At 36.0% G+C, this 19,090-nt stretch overlaps 1 protein-coding gene across 1 annotated transcript in view; it reads left to right on the forward strand.

Annotated features, from left to right (window-relative positions):
- Positions 1 to 19,090, forward strand: part of stat6 (signal transducer and activator of transcription 6, interleukin-4 induced) — a 50,559-nt gene that overhangs the window by 16,306 nt on the left and 15,163 nt on the right. The window contains exons 7-18 of the mRNA XM_042491571.1: positions 722 to 870; positions 1,059 to 1,175; positions 1,380 to 1,547; positions 1,983 to 2,070; positions 2,149 to 2,271; positions 3,008 to 3,100; positions 4,931 to 5,134; positions 5,212 to 5,306; positions 5,401 to 5,534; positions 7,164 to 7,313; positions 7,403 to 7,463; positions 7,583 to 7,663. Coding sequence (XP_042347505.1) covers positions 722 to 870; positions 1,059 to 1,175; positions 1,380 to 1,547; positions 1,983 to 2,070; positions 2,149 to 2,271; positions 3,008 to 3,100; positions 4,931 to 5,134; positions 5,212 to 5,306; positions 5,401 to 5,534; positions 7,164 to 7,313; positions 7,403 to 7,463; positions 7,583 to 7,663 — 1,463 coding nt within the window. The remainder of the gene's footprint in view (positions 1 to 721; positions 871 to 1,058; positions 1,176 to 1,379; positions 1,548 to 1,982; positions 2,071 to 2,148; positions 2,272 to 3,007; positions 3,101 to 4,930; positions 5,135 to 5,211; positions 5,307 to 5,400; positions 5,535 to 7,163; positions 7,314 to 7,402; positions 7,464 to 7,582; positions 7,664 to 19,090) is intronic.

Raw genomic sequence — 19,090 nt, forward strand, 5'->3', positions numbered from 1 at the left:
TTTGTATGAGGGCCAGATTAGATAATGTGAAAATACCTAGGGGGCAGCTGCTTCTAACGTCATATGGGTTAATAAAAAATCACAAACAAATGACACAAACACAGCTGTTCCATCTTTAAGTGAAAATCGATTCAACTCTCCACTGCTCCAGCTCTCGCTCTTGACTTAACACATCTTTGCTTTGGCCATGTCCGCTATCTAGCAGAAAATAATCATATAGTATATTTTGAAAGAACGGCCTGGAGTCGTATGCTTTCAACATGAAGTCAGCTGTGGAGGATGAAAAGCTTGCTGGCAAGATCAGTGAAGACAACAAGCTGATGGTGGTTTAAAATTGGTCTGCGGGCCACACTTGGCTCCTGGGCCAATTGTGGCCATTTAGATAAGACTGCCTTAGAGGAGCATCGTAGCTGATAGTAAGATAATATAAACTGTGATAACGTGAAACCGTGATACACCTGACGTTTATATAATTACTTAATTACTTATATTACTTAACAGCCAAAATGAGCAATTGGTAGTCAACAACCTGCAGCTCTGTGAATGTCAGAAGCTTAAATTTTACACAATTTGAATAGTAAAAGAATTGATAGATAAATCTTGTGGTCTTTGGTGTGTATGGATGTATGCAGTATTTCTGTGTTTGTGTGTATGATGTTTATTGACATGCCAATGCTCCCATGTGTGTCTGTGTCATATGTTTTTATTCTGTTGGTTGCAGAAACGTTTCCAGCTGCTGAAGGACTCTGTGGACTGTCTGGACCAGTGTCAGACCAGACTGCTCAGCAGGCTGAAGGCTTGGAGGTGGGAGCAGCACAAGGCCGCCATCGGACACTCCTTTGACGACAACCTCAACCCCCTGCAGACCTGGTGAGGCGCACCCCACTCATTTGTTCCCTTTTTGATCCGCTGTGTCTGTATTGTATTGCTTGAGATCAGCTTTCTGTGGGAATCCCTGGCTATGAGGCTGGAGGGTACTCAGCAACCAACCTGATAATTTTTTGAGTTTTTATTTTCTTTCTTGGTCCCTCACTCTCTTTACATATTCTCTCTATCAGGTGTGAGCAGCTGCTTGGCGTCAACGGAAAGCTGAGACAGGAATTGATGCTGATAGGAGAGCCGATCCCAGAGCTCCAGGAAAGACTGGGGCAACTTCTGCAGGTTCTGATTCAAAGGTAAACAGCCACATTTTTAAAATACATTCATATATTTTTGAGTGTATTATAAATCTATAAAACGGTCAAAGAAAGAAAATGTATTTCACTCAAAGTTTTCCTTTTTCTTAAACTCACACAGAGCAACATGGATGACTTACTTTCAAACATTTTTAAAAACAGGAAACATTTTTCCCTCACTAATCTAACTGATGTCTCCTTCAGCTCACTCGTGGTGGACAAGCAGCCCCCTCAGGTCATTAAGACGCAGTCAAAGTTCTCCACAACAGTGCGATATCTGCTGGGGGAGAAGGTTGCTCCCGGGAAGCCTGTGGTGCTGAAGGCGCAAATTATTAATGAACTGCAGGCCAGGAACCTGGGCAGTGTGCCTGGGTGAGTCATACACACAACACAACAGGGAGGACTGCTCACTGACAGGGAGGGGGAGAGCGATAGTGCACATCACTAATTGGTTTTCAGGATTTTTTACCTCCATCCCTGTGGGTTTTTTTGTAGTGTTTTTGGATTTGTTCTGTACCTCACCCACAAAATGACCATTTGTATATCAATTACTCGCTCTATGTTAAGTTGAACATGTGAAGAAAACCTTGTTTTCTCGCACACCTTAACAGTGAACAAAGCATCCAAAAACAGTGAAAATTCTTGATTGATATATATATTTTTATTTTTCTTATATTTTGGATTGCTTGGATGCTTTTCCTGCTTATTCTGTTTTTAATTCCTTGTTTTCTAAGAGCACCTTGTGATCACATGTGTGAAGTTTAGTATAACAGAAAATTCATATAGAAACTTTCTATTTTTCTGCAGCGATAATGTCGGGGAACTGATAAACAATACAGCCATCCTAGAACACAACACAGCCAGCAAGAGCACATGTGCCACGTTCAGGAATATGGTCTGTACCGCCCTGGATTTTTCCGCATAGATTAGTTTATTGTTTAGTCTTGTTAACAAATTTCATTTGGTGTTACAGTCCATCAAGAAGATCAAGAGAGCAGACAGGAAGGGATCAGAGTCTGTGACAGAGGAAAAGTTTGCTCTCCTGTTCTCAACAGAGATCACCATCACAGGCTGTGAGACACCCTACAGGATACAGGTTTGGCCCGGTCTATTGTTCTTCAACTGTTCCCTATATCCTGTTGTTAAATGAAAGGTGATGATTTTACCTTGATGATGATGATGTTTTTTCCTGTACCACATTGCATTGAACACAGTTGCACCCAATGATCTGCCAAATCATGCAGCAACCACAGGTGTAGATCTCAGTGGGGGGGATACATTTTTCTCCCCCAATAAAACAACAAATGGGGTGCCCAGTACCTCAGTTGGTAGAGCGGGCGCTCCATGTGCAGAGGGTACGTCCTCGCTGCAGCGGCAGTGGGTTTTATTTCAACCTCGGCCCTTTGCTGCATGTCATCCCCTCTCTCTCCCCCTTTCATGCTTAAGCTGTCCTATCAAATAAAGGCAAAAATACCCCCCAAAAGTCTACTCTGTGAACTGATGCAGAAATGAACAAATTGGTTCATAAATATTACCCCAACAAAAGAACACTTTGCATATCTATCAGATGAGACAGGCGCGTTGGAGAGCGATGGATCGACCAAAAAGCTGTCAAAGGACTCACATTGACGGCACATTGTCTTGGAATATCACTTTTATTTGTGATGGTTCGATACTAGACCTTCATCTTGGCCGATGAAGGTCTGGTAGTGAAACGATAAATGTTAAAATAAAGCTGACACCCAAGACACACAAGCTTTGCTAAATGGCTACAGCATTGACAGAGCTTTCATACAACAATATACAAATTAAAATTATGTCATTGATTACAGATGATTTCACTGCCGGTGGTTGTCATCGTCCACGGTAGTCAAGACAACAATGCTCTGGCCACAATCATTTGGGACTGTGCTTTTTCCGAACCAGTAAGTGTCAAATTATTAATTTCACTGCTATTCTTATTCTTTATGCTGTTTTTATGTTACTTGACTTTTTAGTGTCTGTTTTAAGTGATTCAGTTTGTCTGTCTATGCTGCTGTGAATACTTCAACTCTATTTAGTCAGCCTAGTCATATGGAAAAGATTGTAGAGAATTTAAGCTATGTACTGTGCTAATGTCTGGCCTCTAAGCTCTTACTTGATAAGTGTATCTTTGGAGGAATTTTCAGTTGTTTTGATATTAATTTAAACTAGAAGGGCCTCTGCAAAGGCCAATGTCATATTTTATAATGTGGAAGGAGCAAGAAACAACATTATAAGACCATTAATTTAGCAGCAAGCTACTATTATTCATGTCCCCAGGGTGCATGGGAGAGTTCATACAAGACGTGAATCTATTTTTCCTAAGATGGTGAATAACATCCAATGCTCTGCTTCTGAATGGCTTAGCCTGACAATGTTACCCCAACCCTAACTAATCTCACTCCTCTTACCTAAGCCCAACCAATCCAGCCAACATAGACAAGAAGTAGTTGCAGAGTAGAGGGGGTTATAACTTTGCCATCCTAGGAAAAGACAGCTAATTCCCATTAACAATAGCTCTGTCAGCACGGTTTCCATTGTTAACGCCGCACTGGTAACCACCACTACTTTGGCTTAGAAATGGTAAATTCAACACTTTGAAACATTTCAATACTTTAAACCATTGCTCTGAAACGTTGTGAAACATTTTAAAACCTGTTTGCTCTACATTTGCATCTGCTGGTAGAAGCTTGCATTGCACCCATTTATTGTTTTTGTTGTAAGCTCCCTTTTCCCCAGTCCAAAAGCCTGTATAGCCATAATATAGTCATATGCATCTATATCTCTCTCTCTATATGTGTGTGTGTGTGTGTGTGTGTATCTATTTATATATAATATATTATTACATTATATGTATGTATGTATGTATCTGTCAATCTTTCTATCTTTCTATCTATCAGTAACAACACCTCAGCTCAGTTCGCACAAATCTCCCTCTACTTCCTCACCACAACATACGCCTCAAACGCCTGCATTTCCTGTGGTCTTGTAAAACTCTCTGTCCGGGTTTGGTACATGGATCTATTATAAATCGTTTTGGTACCGATCATGTGACATTTCAAAACCCATTTCGAGCTATGTGCCGAAGCCGACGAAATGTTTCAAAACAGTTTGATCTTGGGTGTCGAATTTGCCATCTCTACTTTGGCTCAGAACCCTCCATGTTTGCTCGTGACGTCCGAGATGAGTTCAGGTGAGCTTGCTAGAAAATACCACAGGTTCAGGCAAGTGGCTCAAAAAGTGACAGACAGCATTTTGAGTAAGTTATTACAAACTTGCAGAAACATTATTTAGTGCAGTTACGTGACATGAATACCCTTTATGAGGCTTATCCCAGATATGATCATATGGGGATCTGGTTTATTTCATCGGACAAAATATCGTACGCAGCTTTTGCTGCGTATTATACTGAGTTGGAAGTGAACCATAAACTAAAAGTAGTGTGTAATGTGCATACAAGCTGTTGAGGCCTGGGTTGGCTTCCTGTTTGTTAGTCTCTTTGCTTTAATGACTGGAAGTAGTCTGATGTCATCTGTAAGAAATGCATTGATTTCCTTTTAAACCTCAACCACTCAAACGAAATAGATATTATCTACACACTTGAGCTGCTTGTGTACTTGTACTTCCCTTCTTTTTTCTCCTTTAAGCTTTAGTCTCTTCTACTCTTCTCCCGACATGATTGTAAATGCATATCAGTGTTCCCGCCATGTCAGCCTCTTTGTCATTGCCATCAGGACAGAGTACCGTTCATGGTGCCAGAGCGTGTGCCCTGGAGGATGATGTACAGCACTCTAAACAGTAAATTCACTGCTGAGGTCCAGACACACCATAATCTGGACCACTACAACCAGCACTTTTTGGCACAGAAGATTTTCGACAAGCCTGACTTTGCAGACGACTTCAGCAACATGATGGTTTCCTGGGCCCAGTTTAATAAGGTACACACAGGTCCTACCACACAGTCATACATAGGCAGACATACACTTATCTCTCACAGCATCTTTCTGTCTTACAGGAAGTTCTTCCAGGTCGACCATTCACTTTCTGGCAGTGGTTTGAGGGAGTGATGGAGCTGACTAAGAAGCATCTGAAAACCTATTGGAGTGAGGGGTGAGGAGACTTCCCAACCAATTCACTGTTAAATCTTATCATCCTGCTGCATCTGTCCATATTGACACATGTTTGCAATGTTTTGTTCCTCTAGGCTGATATTTGGTTTCATTGGGAAGCAGCATCTACACCTGATTCTTAAAGACAGGCCCAACGGGACATTCTTGCTTCGCTTTAGTGACTCTGAGATCGGAGGCATCACCATTGCATATGTGTCAGCTACTGAGAGTAAGTGTTGATGTGGCCACAGTTAGACCCCCCCCCCCTCTTTAAGTTCTTCTGTTTCTTGTTTGGATTATGTTTGGATTTTGATGATGCTAAGGTACACCAAGTAAATTCAATGTTCACATGGTGAGAAGGCCAACATGCAATATCTTATATATCTTTTATTTTTATGTGAGATAATTTAATGACAATTGAAGCATTAATGGTCTCCTTCGTTTTGTGTATGGTTGTCCTGAATTTAAAAAATGAACTATTATATATATTTCAGATATATTTAAAAATTAAATTTCCATGACATACTGTGCTATATTATGAAATATTTTATGACCTGCTATACTATGACTTTTTATGACATTTTAATGGCATACTATACTTTGACTTTGTTTTATATAACTCAGTGAAATACTATGTATCATGTAAAACTTCATATTGTGCTCATCGAGTAGTATAGTATGTTGAGAAACTTCATTGCAAAACGCCATAGTATAGTTTGTCGGAAAATTTAATGAAAATCATAGTAAAGTATGTCATAAAAAAATCACTGAAAAAGTCATAGTGTAGCATGTTGAAGAATTTCATCAAAGAAGTCATAGTATTGCATGCCGAAAAATGTCATTATGAAAAGTGACGGCATAGTTGTTAGTATAGTATGTAAAAAAAAATGTCATTGACAAAGGTTGTAGCCCAGGGGCATCACACATAGTATATTATGTTATAAAAAATGTCAGATAAAATGGTAACAAAAAAATAAAGAAGAAAATTCACAAAAATATCAAAGTATACAGTATTTCAATAAAATGACATAGTATAGTATATCCAAAAAATAAAAAGTCATGAAGACATCATAGTGTCACATCATCAAAAAAGTAATAGAATAGCATTTTATAAAAATGTCACAAAAATGTCACTGTGTAGTATGTCAATAACAATGTCAACAAAAAAGTCATACTATAGTATGTTGAAAATGTCATTGAACATGTCATGATAAACGTGGTATTACAAAATTTACTGGCTGTTATGTCACAAAAGATGTTTTAAGGAAGTCATCTTATATGTCGGTATAACACTAGACAAAAGTTATATTAATTTATGTAATTAAAAATGGTACCTTTCACAGCATGTTTTGTCAAAGTAAATAAAGCTTAAGTACATACATAAACAAAATACCATAAAAGTCAATGTATAGTGAGATATATAAAAATTCCATAATAATTCATAGTAAAGTATGTCAAAAATTGATTAAAAAGGCAATTTTATATTATGTCATAACAGTTGTATAAATAGATGTCACAGCATAGTTAGTCATAACAATGTCTGAATATGCCTGAATATGTTATAAAATGCATAAAATGTTGTAGTAAAGTCTGTCATAAAAAATGAAAAGTCGTAGTATAGTGTGTTATAAAATAGCTCATAAAAAAAGCCATAGTATTGTTTATATGTCCTGAAACATATGATAAGAAGTCATACTATAGTATAGTAATAATAATCTAATAATTTGAATGTTGATAATAAGGAGCCAAGGTATGTCAATGACACAAGCTCATCTTCTCTGTCTCTCTGACATGAGATGAGACATACATAACATACATACATAGAGTGACACATCAAACCTTTATTTTTTTCACCTAGACGGGGGACAGAAGATCCAGAACATTCAGCCCTTCACTAAGAGAGATCTTGAGATCCGTAGCCTTGGTGACCGCATTCGGGACATCAACCACATAACTTACCTGTATCCTGAATTTCCTAAACATGAAGTTTTCAAAAAATTCTACTCAGGTATTCATGCACAGAGTCACATTTATATTTTTAAGCTAGAGTAAGATCCAACAATTAACAAGTCATTTATTTTACTGCTGTTGTTACAGAGCCTCAAGCGTCGCCTGTTGGGGGTTATATCCCTGTGTCTCTCCATACTAAAGTTGGCACGTAAGGAACTATTTTAAAAATAATCAGTGTCATTTCATGCTCTTAAAGTGGAATTATTTCAAGAGAACATGTCGTGTTATTGTGTGTCTGTGTGTGTGTGTGTGTGTCTATGAATCCAGGGAAGCAGGGTCAGCCACACCCCCGGCTGCCAGTATGACACCCCATGCTGAAAACCCGCACAGTACTGTTGGCTTCACCGTGTAAGTGTTTCCTCTGATCATTTCTGTCTTTCACTTTGATTTCACAAGACCAACTCACTTCCTGTCATTCATATATCCTGGTGCTGTCCTTTATCAGTCTACCAGCATCATTTACACTGTGTTTTTGTCTGCACATCTACGTTTGGATGCCCAAAGAAAACCTTCAGAGAGTGGGATTGTGACTTTAAGATAAGAAGTGAGACCCAAAATGTAGGAGGCACTCTAACCACCAGAGTACTAACTCTGAAAGTATATCAGTGGTGTTTGTTGTTATTTAAAGTTAAAGCCTAATCACAGAGAGCTCCATTACTCTCCAACAAATTCTGCTGAAGCAGCCTCAAAGTTAGTTAATTTATTCCTCAGTTGTATATTGTGTGTTTGTTGTAGTGTATTACGAAAGCCATAAAACTATTGTATTAAGCAACATATTGATATTCAAGATGAAATTTTTTAACTGCACCTATTCCATCAAGTAACATGCACCTGTTCTAATCATTCTGTAGCATGAAATCAATCTTTAAAAACGTTTAAATCTTGTCCCTAAGTAAAATTTAAGTTCTTGTTTGACCTGTTTAAATGTTTGTCTATGGTGTATGGCCCACACAAAGGTGTTTTCCCACTGTGTTTTTACACCTATGTTACTTTCTTCCATTTTCAATTCATTGGCATGGACGTTGGTCATTGTATTGTGGATTTACCTCACATTTTACATGCAACAGCAGCCTCCATGAAGTCTGAACAGAAAATGCCTGAGCAAATCAAATGTAATTCTTCTTAACAGCAGCTAAGCAAAATTAATTAAAAAAACCCCAAACAACTAATGAGAAAACCAAATTTACTTAAGTATAGATTAAGAACATAAATAAAGTCATACAAATTTCATAGAACAGTATTTCATTGTAAAAAAATGTCCGTTGGGCAAAATTCTGAAAAAAGTCATAATTATAGTATGTCGTCCAAAATAATAGTTTATATTACAGTTTCTCAAATGGGGTCACATTGACCCCTGGGGGTACATGGAGGTACTCCAGGAGGTATGTGAGATTTAAAAAGAAGAATAATTTTATAAAATAGCAGTCATGCATAACTGCTTAAAAAGAATTATATTATAAAAAGTTAAGTAAAAATATAAATCTAAGTTCATAAACTGAATTTTGAAGCTCAATATTCAATTTCACAATCCTTAAACTGCCGTCAAGCCACAAACAATGGAACTGTGGCTGAAGTGTAGCAGCAATGCTGCTGAAAACATGGATAGACAAGTAACAGAGAAGGCAAAACCAAAACCGAGGAAATACCATGAGTATGCAGACACTTCATATTATACCATGTAGAAAAAAATGCCAAAAACGTCATAATATACCATGTTGAAAAAATAGCTGAAAACGACATAATATAGTATATCGAAAAACAGCAAATTTTGACATATAGAAAAAGCTGCTGAAAAAAAAGACATAGTGTAGTATGTCGAAAAATTGAAAATTTTGGCATGTCGAAAAAAAAGACTGAAAACTAAATATGATAGCTTGTAGACACACTTCATAGCATACCCTGTTGAAAAATAACCCAAAAATGAAATAATTTATCATATTGAAAAAAATGGCTGAAAATGCCATATTATCGCTTGTGGAGATGCGTCATTGTATGGCATGTTGAAAAAAGGGCCAAAAAAAGCCAAAAACATCATAATGCAGCCTGTAAGAAAAAATGGCCGAAAACCGCATCATATAGTATGACGAAAACACTAAATTTTTGACATGTCCAAAAAATAGCTGAACACAACGTATTATGGCTCGTAGAGATGCCTCATAATACACCATGTCGAAAAAAATGGCCAAACACTGCATAGTACAGTATGATGAAAAATTTCAAATTTTTACATGTCCCGAAAATGGCTGAAAACGGCTTATTACAGCTAATGTAGCATGAGGGATAATGTAGCAAATGGCCAAAAAAGGCCAGAAACATAATACTAAAGCATGCCAAAAAATGGCTTAAATCCATATAGGATAGCATTGGAAAAAAATCTCAAAATATGGCATGTCCCAAAAACAGCTGAAAACTCCTTAAAAAAGCATAAACTTGCATGCTGAGACATCCCATAGAATAGTATGTAGTAAAAACTACCCAAAATACCATGATATAGCATTTTGAGAAAAATTACCAAAAAGGCAAGGCTATAGTATGGCAAAAAAATGTCAAACTAAAACTTCCCAAAAACAGCTGAAAACATCGAAAAACAGCATGAAATAGTGTGCCAAGACACGCCAGAGCATAGAAAGCTGCAAAAGCAGCAAAAAACACCATAAAAATGCCATGATAAGGCATGTTGAAAAAATGAACGAAAAGGTGAGGCTATAGTATTTCAAAAAATTTCAATAATGACATGTCCTAAAAATGGCTGAAAACACCTTTAAAAAAATCAACATTGTGCCAGGACACGCCAGAGCATAGAAAGTTGCATAAACGCCGAAAAACATCGTGATGAAGTCATTTTTTCAACCTGCCTAATGGTGTTTTTTGACTGCAATTGAAACTTTCAATGCTATGGCATGTTTCGATACGCTATTTTATGCTGTTTTGAGGTGTTTTCAGACATTTTTGGGAAATGTATTTTTGACATTTTGCCATACTATAGCCTTGCCTTTTCGGTCATTTTTTCAACATGCTATATTTGGCTATTTTCGTCGATTTTTGCAGCTTTTTATGATCTGGCGTGTTTCAGCATGCTACTATATGCTGTTTTGAGGTGGTTTGAGCCATTTTTGGGACATGTCATATTTTGACATTTTTGCCATACTATAGCCTTGCCTTTTCGGTCATTTTTTCAACATGCTATTTTATGATGTTTTGGGGCATTTGTGCAACTTTCTTTGCACTGGCATGACTCAGCACGCTATTTTACGCTGTTTTGAGGTGTTTTCAGCTGTTTTTCGGATATGTCATATTTTGACATTTTTGCCATACTATAGCCTTGCCTTTTGGGTCATTTTTTCAACATGCTATTTTATGATGTTTTTGAGTATTTTTGCAACTTGTAATGCTATGGCGTGTCTCAGCACGCTATTTTATGCTGTTTTGAGGTGTTTTCAGCCGTTTTTGGGACATGTCATATTTTGACATTTTTTGCCATACTATAGCCTTGCCTTTTCGGTCATTTTTTCAACATACTATTTCATGATGTTTTTGAGTATTTTTGCAACTTTTTTGCTACTGGCATGTCTCAGCACATTATTTTATGCTGTTTTGAGGTGTTTTCAGCTGTTTTTGGGACATGTCATATTTTGACATTTTTGCCATACTATAGCCTTGCCTTTTTTTTGGGTCATTTTTTCAACATGCTATTTTATGATGTTTTGGGGCATTTTTGCGCAACTTTCTTTGCACTTTGGCATGACTCAGCACGCTATTTCATGCTGTTTTGAGGTGTTTTCAGCCGTTTTGGGACATGTCATATTTTGACATTTTTGCCATACTATAGCCTTGCTTTTTCGGTCATTTTTTCAACATGCTATTTCATGATGTTTTTGAGTATTTTTGCAACTTTCTTTGCACTGGCATGTCTCAGCACGCTATTTTACGCTGTTTTGAGGTGTTTTCAGACATTTTTGGGACATGTCATATTTTGACATTTTTGCCATACTATAGCCTTGCCTTTTCGGTCATTTTTTCAACATGCGATTTCGTGATGTTTTTGAGTATTTTTGCAACTTTTAATGCTATGGTATGTCTCAGCACGCTATTTTATGCTGTTTTGAGGTATTTTCAGACGTTTTTGGGACATGTCATATTTTGACATTTTTGCCATACTATAGCCTTGCCTTTTCGGTCATTTTTTCAACATGCTATTTTATGATGTTTTTGAGTATTTTTGCAACTTTCTTTGCACTGGCATGTCTCAGCACATTATTTTATGCTGTTTTGAGGTGTTTTCAGACATTTTTGGGACATGTCATATTTTGACATTTTTGCCATACTATAGCCTTGCTTTTTGGGTCATTTTTTCAACATGCTATTTTATGATGTTTTTGAGTATTTTTGCAACTTTCTTTGCACTGACATGTCTCAGCACGCTATTTTATGCTGTTTTGAGGTGTTTTCAGACATTTTGGGACATGTCATATTTTGACATTTTTGCCATACTATAGCCTTGCCTTTTGGGTCATTTTTTCAACATGCTATTTCATGATATTTTTGAGTATTTTTGCAACTTTTAATGCACTGGCATGTCTCAGCACGCTATTTTATGCTGTTTTGAGGTGTTTTCAGACGTTTTTGGGACATGTCATATTTTGACATTTTTGCCATACTATAGCCTTGCTTTTTCGGTCATTTTTTCAACATGCTATTTCATGATGTTTTTGAGTATTTTTGCAACTTTCTTTGCACTGGCATGTCTCAGCACGCTATTTTACGCTGTTTTGAGGTGTTTTCAGACATTTTTGGGACATGTCATATTTTGACATTTTTGCCATACTATAGCCTTGCCTTTTTCGGTCATTTTTTCAACATGCTATTTCATGATGTTTTTGAGTATTTTTGCAACTTTCTTTGCACTGGCATGTCTCAGCACGCTATTTTATGCTGTTTTGAGGTGTTTTCAGACATTTTTGGGACATGTCATATTTTGACATTTTTGCCATACTATAGCCTTGCCTTTTCGGTCATTTTTTCAACATGCGATTTTATGATGTTTTTGAGTATTTTTGCAACTTTTAATGCTATGGCATGTCTCAGCACGCTATTTTATGCTGTTTTGAGGTGTTTTCAGAGCCATTTTTGGGACATGTCATATTTTGACATTTTTGCCATACTATAGCCTTGCCTTTTCGGTCATTTTTTCAACATGCTATTTTATGATGTTTTTGAGTATTTTTGCAACTTTCTTTGCACTGGCATGTCTCAGCACGCTATTTTATGCTGTTTTGAGGTGTTTTCAGACATTTTTGGGACATGTCATATTTTGACATTTTTGCCATACTATAGCCTTGCTTTTTCGGTCATTTTTTCAACATGCTATTTTATGATGTTTTTGAGTATTTTTGCAACTTTCTTTGCACTGGCATGTCTCAGCATGCTATTTTATGCTGTTTTGAGGTGTTTTCAGACGTTTTTGGGACATGTCATATTTTGACATTTTTGCCATACTATAGCCTTGCCTTTTGGGTCATTTTTTCAACATGCTATTTTATGATGTTTTTGAGTATTTTTGCAACTTTCTTTGCACTGGCATGTCTCAGCACGCTATTTTATGTTGTTTTGAGGTGTTTTCAGACATTTTTGGGACATGTCATATTTTGACATTTTTGCCATACTATAGCCTTGCTTTTTGGGTCATTTTTTCAACATGCTATTTTATGATGTTTTTGAGTATTTTTGCAACTTTCTTTGCACTGGCATGTCTCAGCACGCTATTTTATGCTGTTTTGAGGTGTTTTCAGACATTTTTGGGACATGTCATATATTTTGACATTTTTGCCATACTATAGCCTTGCCTTTTCGGTCATTTTTTCAACATGCTATTTCATGATGTTTTTGAGTATTTTTGCAACTTTTAATGCTATGGCATGTCTCAGCACGCTATTTTATGCTGTTTTGAGGTATTTTCAGCCGTTTTTTGGGACATGTCATATTTTGACATTTTTGCCATACTATAGCCTTGCTTTTTCGGTCATTTTTTCAACATGCTATTTTATGATGTTTTTGAGTATTTTTGCAACTTTCTTTGCACTGGCATGTCTCAGCACGCTATTTTATGCTGTTTTGAGGTGTTTTCAGACATTTTTGGGACATGTCATATTTTGACATTTTTGCCATACTATAGCCTTGCCTTTTTCGGTCATTTTTTCAACATGCTATTTTATGATGTTTTTGAGTATTTTTGCAACTTTAATGCTATGGCATGTCTCAGCACGCTATTTTATGCTGTTTTGAGGTGTTTTCAGACATTTTTGGGACATGTCATATTTTGACATTTTTGCCATACTATAGCCTTGCCTTTTTCGGTCATTTTTTCAACATGCTATTTTATGATGTTTTTGAGTATTTTTGCAACTTTCTTTGCACTGGCATGTCTCAGCACGCTATTTTATGCTGTTTTGAGGTGTTTTCAGACATTTTTGGGACATGTCATATTTTGACATTTTTGCCATACTATAGCCTTGCCTTTTCGGTCATTTTTTCAACATGCTATTTTATGATGTTTTTGAGTATTTTTGCAACTTTTCTTTGCACTGGCATGTCTCAGCACGCTATTTTATGCTGTTTTGAGGTGTTTTCAGCCGTTTTTGGGACATGTCATATTTTGACATTTTTGCCATACTATAGCCTTGCCTTTTCGGTCATTTTTTCAACATGCTATTTTATGATGTTTTTGAGTATTTTTTGCAACTTTCTTTGCACTGGCATGTCTCAGCACATTATTTTATGCTGTTTTGAGGTGTTTTCAGCATTTTTGGGACATGTCATATTTTGACATTTTTGCCATACTATAGCCTTGCCTTTTTCGGTCATTTTTTCAACATGCTATTTTATGATGTTTTTGAGTATTTTTGCAACTTTCTTTGCACTGGCATGTCTCAGCACGCTATTTTATGCTGTTTTGAGGTGTTTTCAGACATTTTTGGGACATGTCATATTTTGACATTTTTGCCATACTATAGCCTTGCCTTTTTCGGTCATTTTTTCAACATGCTATTTTATGATGTTTTTGAGTATTTTTGCAACTTTCTTTGCACTGGCATGTCTCAGCACGCTATTTTATGCTGTTTTGAGGTGTTTTCAGACATTTTTGGGACATGTCATATTTTGACATTTTTGCCATACTATAGCCTTGCTTTTTCGGTCATTTTTTCAACATGCTATTTTATGATGTTTTTGAGTATTTTTGCAACTTTCTTTGCACTGGCATGTCTCAGCACGCTATTTTATGCTGTTTTGAGGTGTTTTCAGCATTTTTGGGACATGTCATATTTTGACATTTTTGCCATACTATAGCCTTGCCTTTTCGGTCATTTTTTCAACATACGCTATTTCGATGATGTTTTTGAGTATTTTTGCAACTTTTAATGCTATGGTATGTCTCAGCACGCTATTTTATGCTGTTTTGAGGTGTTTTCAGCCGTTTTTGGGACATGTCATATTTTGACATTTTTGCCATACTATAGCCTTGCCTTTTCGGTCATTTTTTCAACATGCTATTTTATGATGTTTTTGAGTATTTTTGCAACTTTCTTTGCACTGGCATGTCTCAGCACATTATTTTATGCTGTTTTGAGGTGTTTTCAGACATTTTTGGGACATGTCATATTTTGACATTTTTGCCATACTATAGCCTTGCTTTTTGGGTCATTTTTTCAACATGCTATTTTATGATGTTTTTGAGTATTTTTGCAACTTTCTTTGCACTGGCATGTCTCAGCACGCTATTTTATGCTGTTTTGAGGTGTTTTCAGACATTTTTTGGGACATGTCATATTTTGACATTTTTGCCATACTATAGCCTTGCCTTTTGGGTCATTTTTTCAACATGCTATTTTATGATGTTTTTGAGTATTTTTGCAACTTTCTTAATGCTATGGCATGTCTCAGCACGCTATTTTATGCTGTTTTGAGGTGTTTTCAGACATTTTTGGGACATGTCATATTTTGACATTTTTGCCATACTATAGCCTTGCTTTTTGGGTCATTTTTTCAACATGCTATTTTATGATGTTTTTGAGTATTTTTGCAACTTTCTTTGCACTGGCATGTCTCAGCACGCTATTTTACATGCTGTTTTGAGGTGTTTTCAGACATTTTTGAGACATGTCATAATTTGACATTTTTGCCATACTATAGCCTTGCCTTTTGGGTCATTTTTTCAACATGCATTTTATGATGTTTTTGAGTATTTTTGCAACTTGTAATGCTATGGCATGTCTCAGCATGCTATTTTATGCTGTTTTGAGGTGTTTTCAGCTGTTTTTGGGACATGTCATATTTTGACATTTTTGCCATACTATAGCCTTGCCTTTTCGGTCATTTTTTCAACATGCTATTTTGATGTTTTTGAGTATTTTTGCAACTTTCAATGTTATGGCATGTCTCAGCACATTATTTTATGCTGTTTTGAGGTGTTTTCAACCGTTTTTGGGACATGTCATATTTTGACATTTTTGCCATACTATAGCCTTGCCTTTTCGGTCATTTTTTCAACATGCATTTTATGTTGTTTTTGAGTATTTTTGCAACTTTCTAATGCTATGGCATGTCTCAGCACGCTATTTTATGCTGTTTTGAGGTGTTTTCAGCTGTTTTTGGGACATGTCATATTTTGACATTTTTGCCATACTATAGCCTTGCCTTTTTGGTCATTTTTTTTCAACATGCTATTTTATGATGTTTTTGAGTATTTTTGCAACTTTCTTTGCACTGGCATGTTCTCAGCACGCTATTTTATGCTGTTTTGAGGTGTTTTCAGCTGTTTTTGGACATGTCATATTTTGACATTTTTGCCATACTATAGCCTTGCTTTTCGGTCATTTTTTCAACATGCTATTTCATGATGTTTTTGAGTATTTTTGCAACTTTCTTTGTTATGGCATGTCTCAGCACGCTATTTTATGCTGTTTTGAGGTGTTTTCAGACATTTTTTGGGACATGTCATATTTTGACATTTTTGCCATACTATAGCCTTGCCTTTTGGGTCATTTTTTCAACATGCTATTTCATGATGTTTTTGAGTATTTTTGCAACTTTTAATGCTATGGCATGTCTCAGCATGCTATTTTATGCTGTTTTGAGGTGTTTTCAGCCATTTTTGGGACATGTCATATTTTGACATTTTTGCCATACTATAGCCTTGCCTTTTTCGGTCATTTTTTCAACATGCATTTGCATGATGTTTTTGAGTATTTTTGCAACTTTCTAAGCATGTTGAAAAAATGTGTCTCAGCAGGCTATTTTTTTATGCTGTTTATGAGGTGTGTTTCAGCTGTTTTGGGACATGTCAAATTTTGACATTTTTGACATGCTATAGCATTGCCTTTTTGCAAAAATACTCAAAAACATCATGAAATAGCATGTGAAAAAATGACCCAAAAGGCAAGGCTATAGTATGGCAAAAATGTCAAAATATGACATGTCCCAAAAACATTTTGAAAACACCTCAACAGCATTTAAAATGCGTGCTGAGTGCCTGTTTTTGGGCATGTCATATTTGCAACATTTTTGCAAAAACATATAGAAATTGCATTTTGAAAAAATTTTTCAAAAGGCAAGGCTATTTATGATGGTTTTTGAGTCAAAATATGCAACATGTCCCAAAAATGTCTGAAAATGTCTCAAAACAGCATAGAATGCTGTTTTGAGACATGCCTGTTTTGGGAAAGTTGCAAAAATGACTCAAAAAAAACATCATAAAATAGCATGTTGAAAAAATGACCAAAAGGCAAGGCTATAGTATGGCAAAAATGTCAAAATATGACATGTCCCAAAAACTTAATGCTGAAAACACCTCAAAACAGTAAAATAGCTGTTTTGAGACATGCCATAGCATTTAAAAGTTGCAAAAATACTCAAAAACATCATAAAATAGCATGTTGAAAAAAATGACCCAAAAGGCAAGGCTATAGTATGGCAAAAATGTCAAAATATGACATGTCCCAAAAATGTCTGAAAACACCTCAAAACAGCATAAAATAGCGTGCTGAGACATGCCAGTGCAAAGAAAGTTGCAAAAATACTCAAAAACATCATAAAATAGCATTTTGAAAAAATGCCCCAAAAGGCAAGGCTATAGTATGGCAAAAATGTCAAAATATGACATGTCCCAAAAATGTCTGAAAACACCTCAAAACAGCATAAAATAGCGTGCTGAGACATGCCATTGCAAAGAAAGTTGCAAAAAAAATACTCAAAAACATCAAAAATAGCATGTTGAAAAAATGACCAAAAGGCAAGGCTATAGTATGGCAAAAATGTCAAAATATGACATGTCCCAAAAACAGCTGAAAACACCTCAAAACAGCATAAAATAGCATGCTGAGACATGCCATAGCAAAAAAGTTGCAAAAATACTCAAAAACATCATAAAATAGCATGTTGAAAAAATGACCCAAAAGGCAAGGCTATAGTATGGCAAAAATGTCAAAATATGACATGTCCCAAAAATGTCTGAAAACACCTCAAAACAGCATAAAATAGCGTGCTGAGACATGCCATAGCAAAAAGTTGCAAAAATACTCAAAAACATCATAAAATAGCATGTTGAAAAAATGACCCAAAAGGCAAGGCTATAGTATGGCAAAAATGTCAAAATATGACATGTCCCAAAAACAGTCTGAAAACACCTCTCAAAACAGCATAAAATAGCGTGCTGAGACATGCCATAGCAAAAAAGTTGCAAAATACTCAAAAACATCATAAAATAGCATGTTGAAAAAAATGACCCAAAAAGGCAAGGCTATAGTATGGCAAAAATGTCAAAATATGACATGTCCCAAAAATGTCTGAAAACACCTCAAAACAGCATAAAATAGCGTGCTGAGACATGCCATAGCAAAGAAAGTTGCAAAAATACTCAAAAACATCATAAAATAGCATGTTGAAAAAAATGACCCAAAAAGGCAAGGCTATAGTATGGCAAAAATGTCAAAATATGACATGTCCCAAAAACAGCTCTGAAAACACCTCAAAACAGCATAAAATAGCGTGCTGAGACATGCCATAGCATTGAAAAGTTGCAAAAATACTCAAAAACATCATAAAATAGCATGTTGAAAAAATGACCCAAAAGGCAAGGCTATAGTATGGCAAAAATGTCAAAATATGACATGTCCCAAAAAAATGTCTGAAAACACCTCAAAACAGCATAAAATAGCGTGCTGAGACATGCCATAGCATTAAAAGTTGCAAAAATACTCAAAAACATCATAAAATAGCATGTTGAAAAAATGACCCAAAAGGCAAGGCTATAGTATGGCAAAAATGTCAAAATATGACATGTCCCAAAAAATGTCTGAAAACACCTCAAAACAGCATAAAATAGCGTGCTGAGACATGCCAGTAGCAAAGAAAGTTGCAAAAATACTCAAAAACATCATAAAATAGCATGTTGAAAAAATGACCCAAAAGGCAAGGCTATAGTATGGCAAAAATGTCAAAATATGACATGTCCCCAAAAATGTCTGAAAAACACCTCAAAACAGCATAAAATAGCGTGCTGAGACATGCCATAGCAAAGAAAGTTGCAAAAATACTCAAAAAACATCATAAAATAGCATGTTTGAAAAAATGACCCGAAAAGGCAAGGCTATAGTATGGCAAAAATGTCAAAATATGACATGTCCAAAAAATGTCTGAAAACACCTCAAAACAGCATAAAATAGCGTGCTGAGACATGCCATAGCAAAGAAAGTTGCAAAAATACTCAAAAACATCATAAAA

The sequence above is a fragment of the Plectropomus leopardus genome, chromosome 8 (genome assembly GCF_008729295.1).
Source record: "Plectropomus leopardus isolate mb chromosome 8, YSFRI_Pleo_2.0, whole genome shotgun sequence".
Classification (NCBI taxonomy): domain Eukaryota; kingdom Metazoa; phylum Chordata; class Actinopteri; order Perciformes; family Serranidae; genus Plectropomus; species Plectropomus leopardus.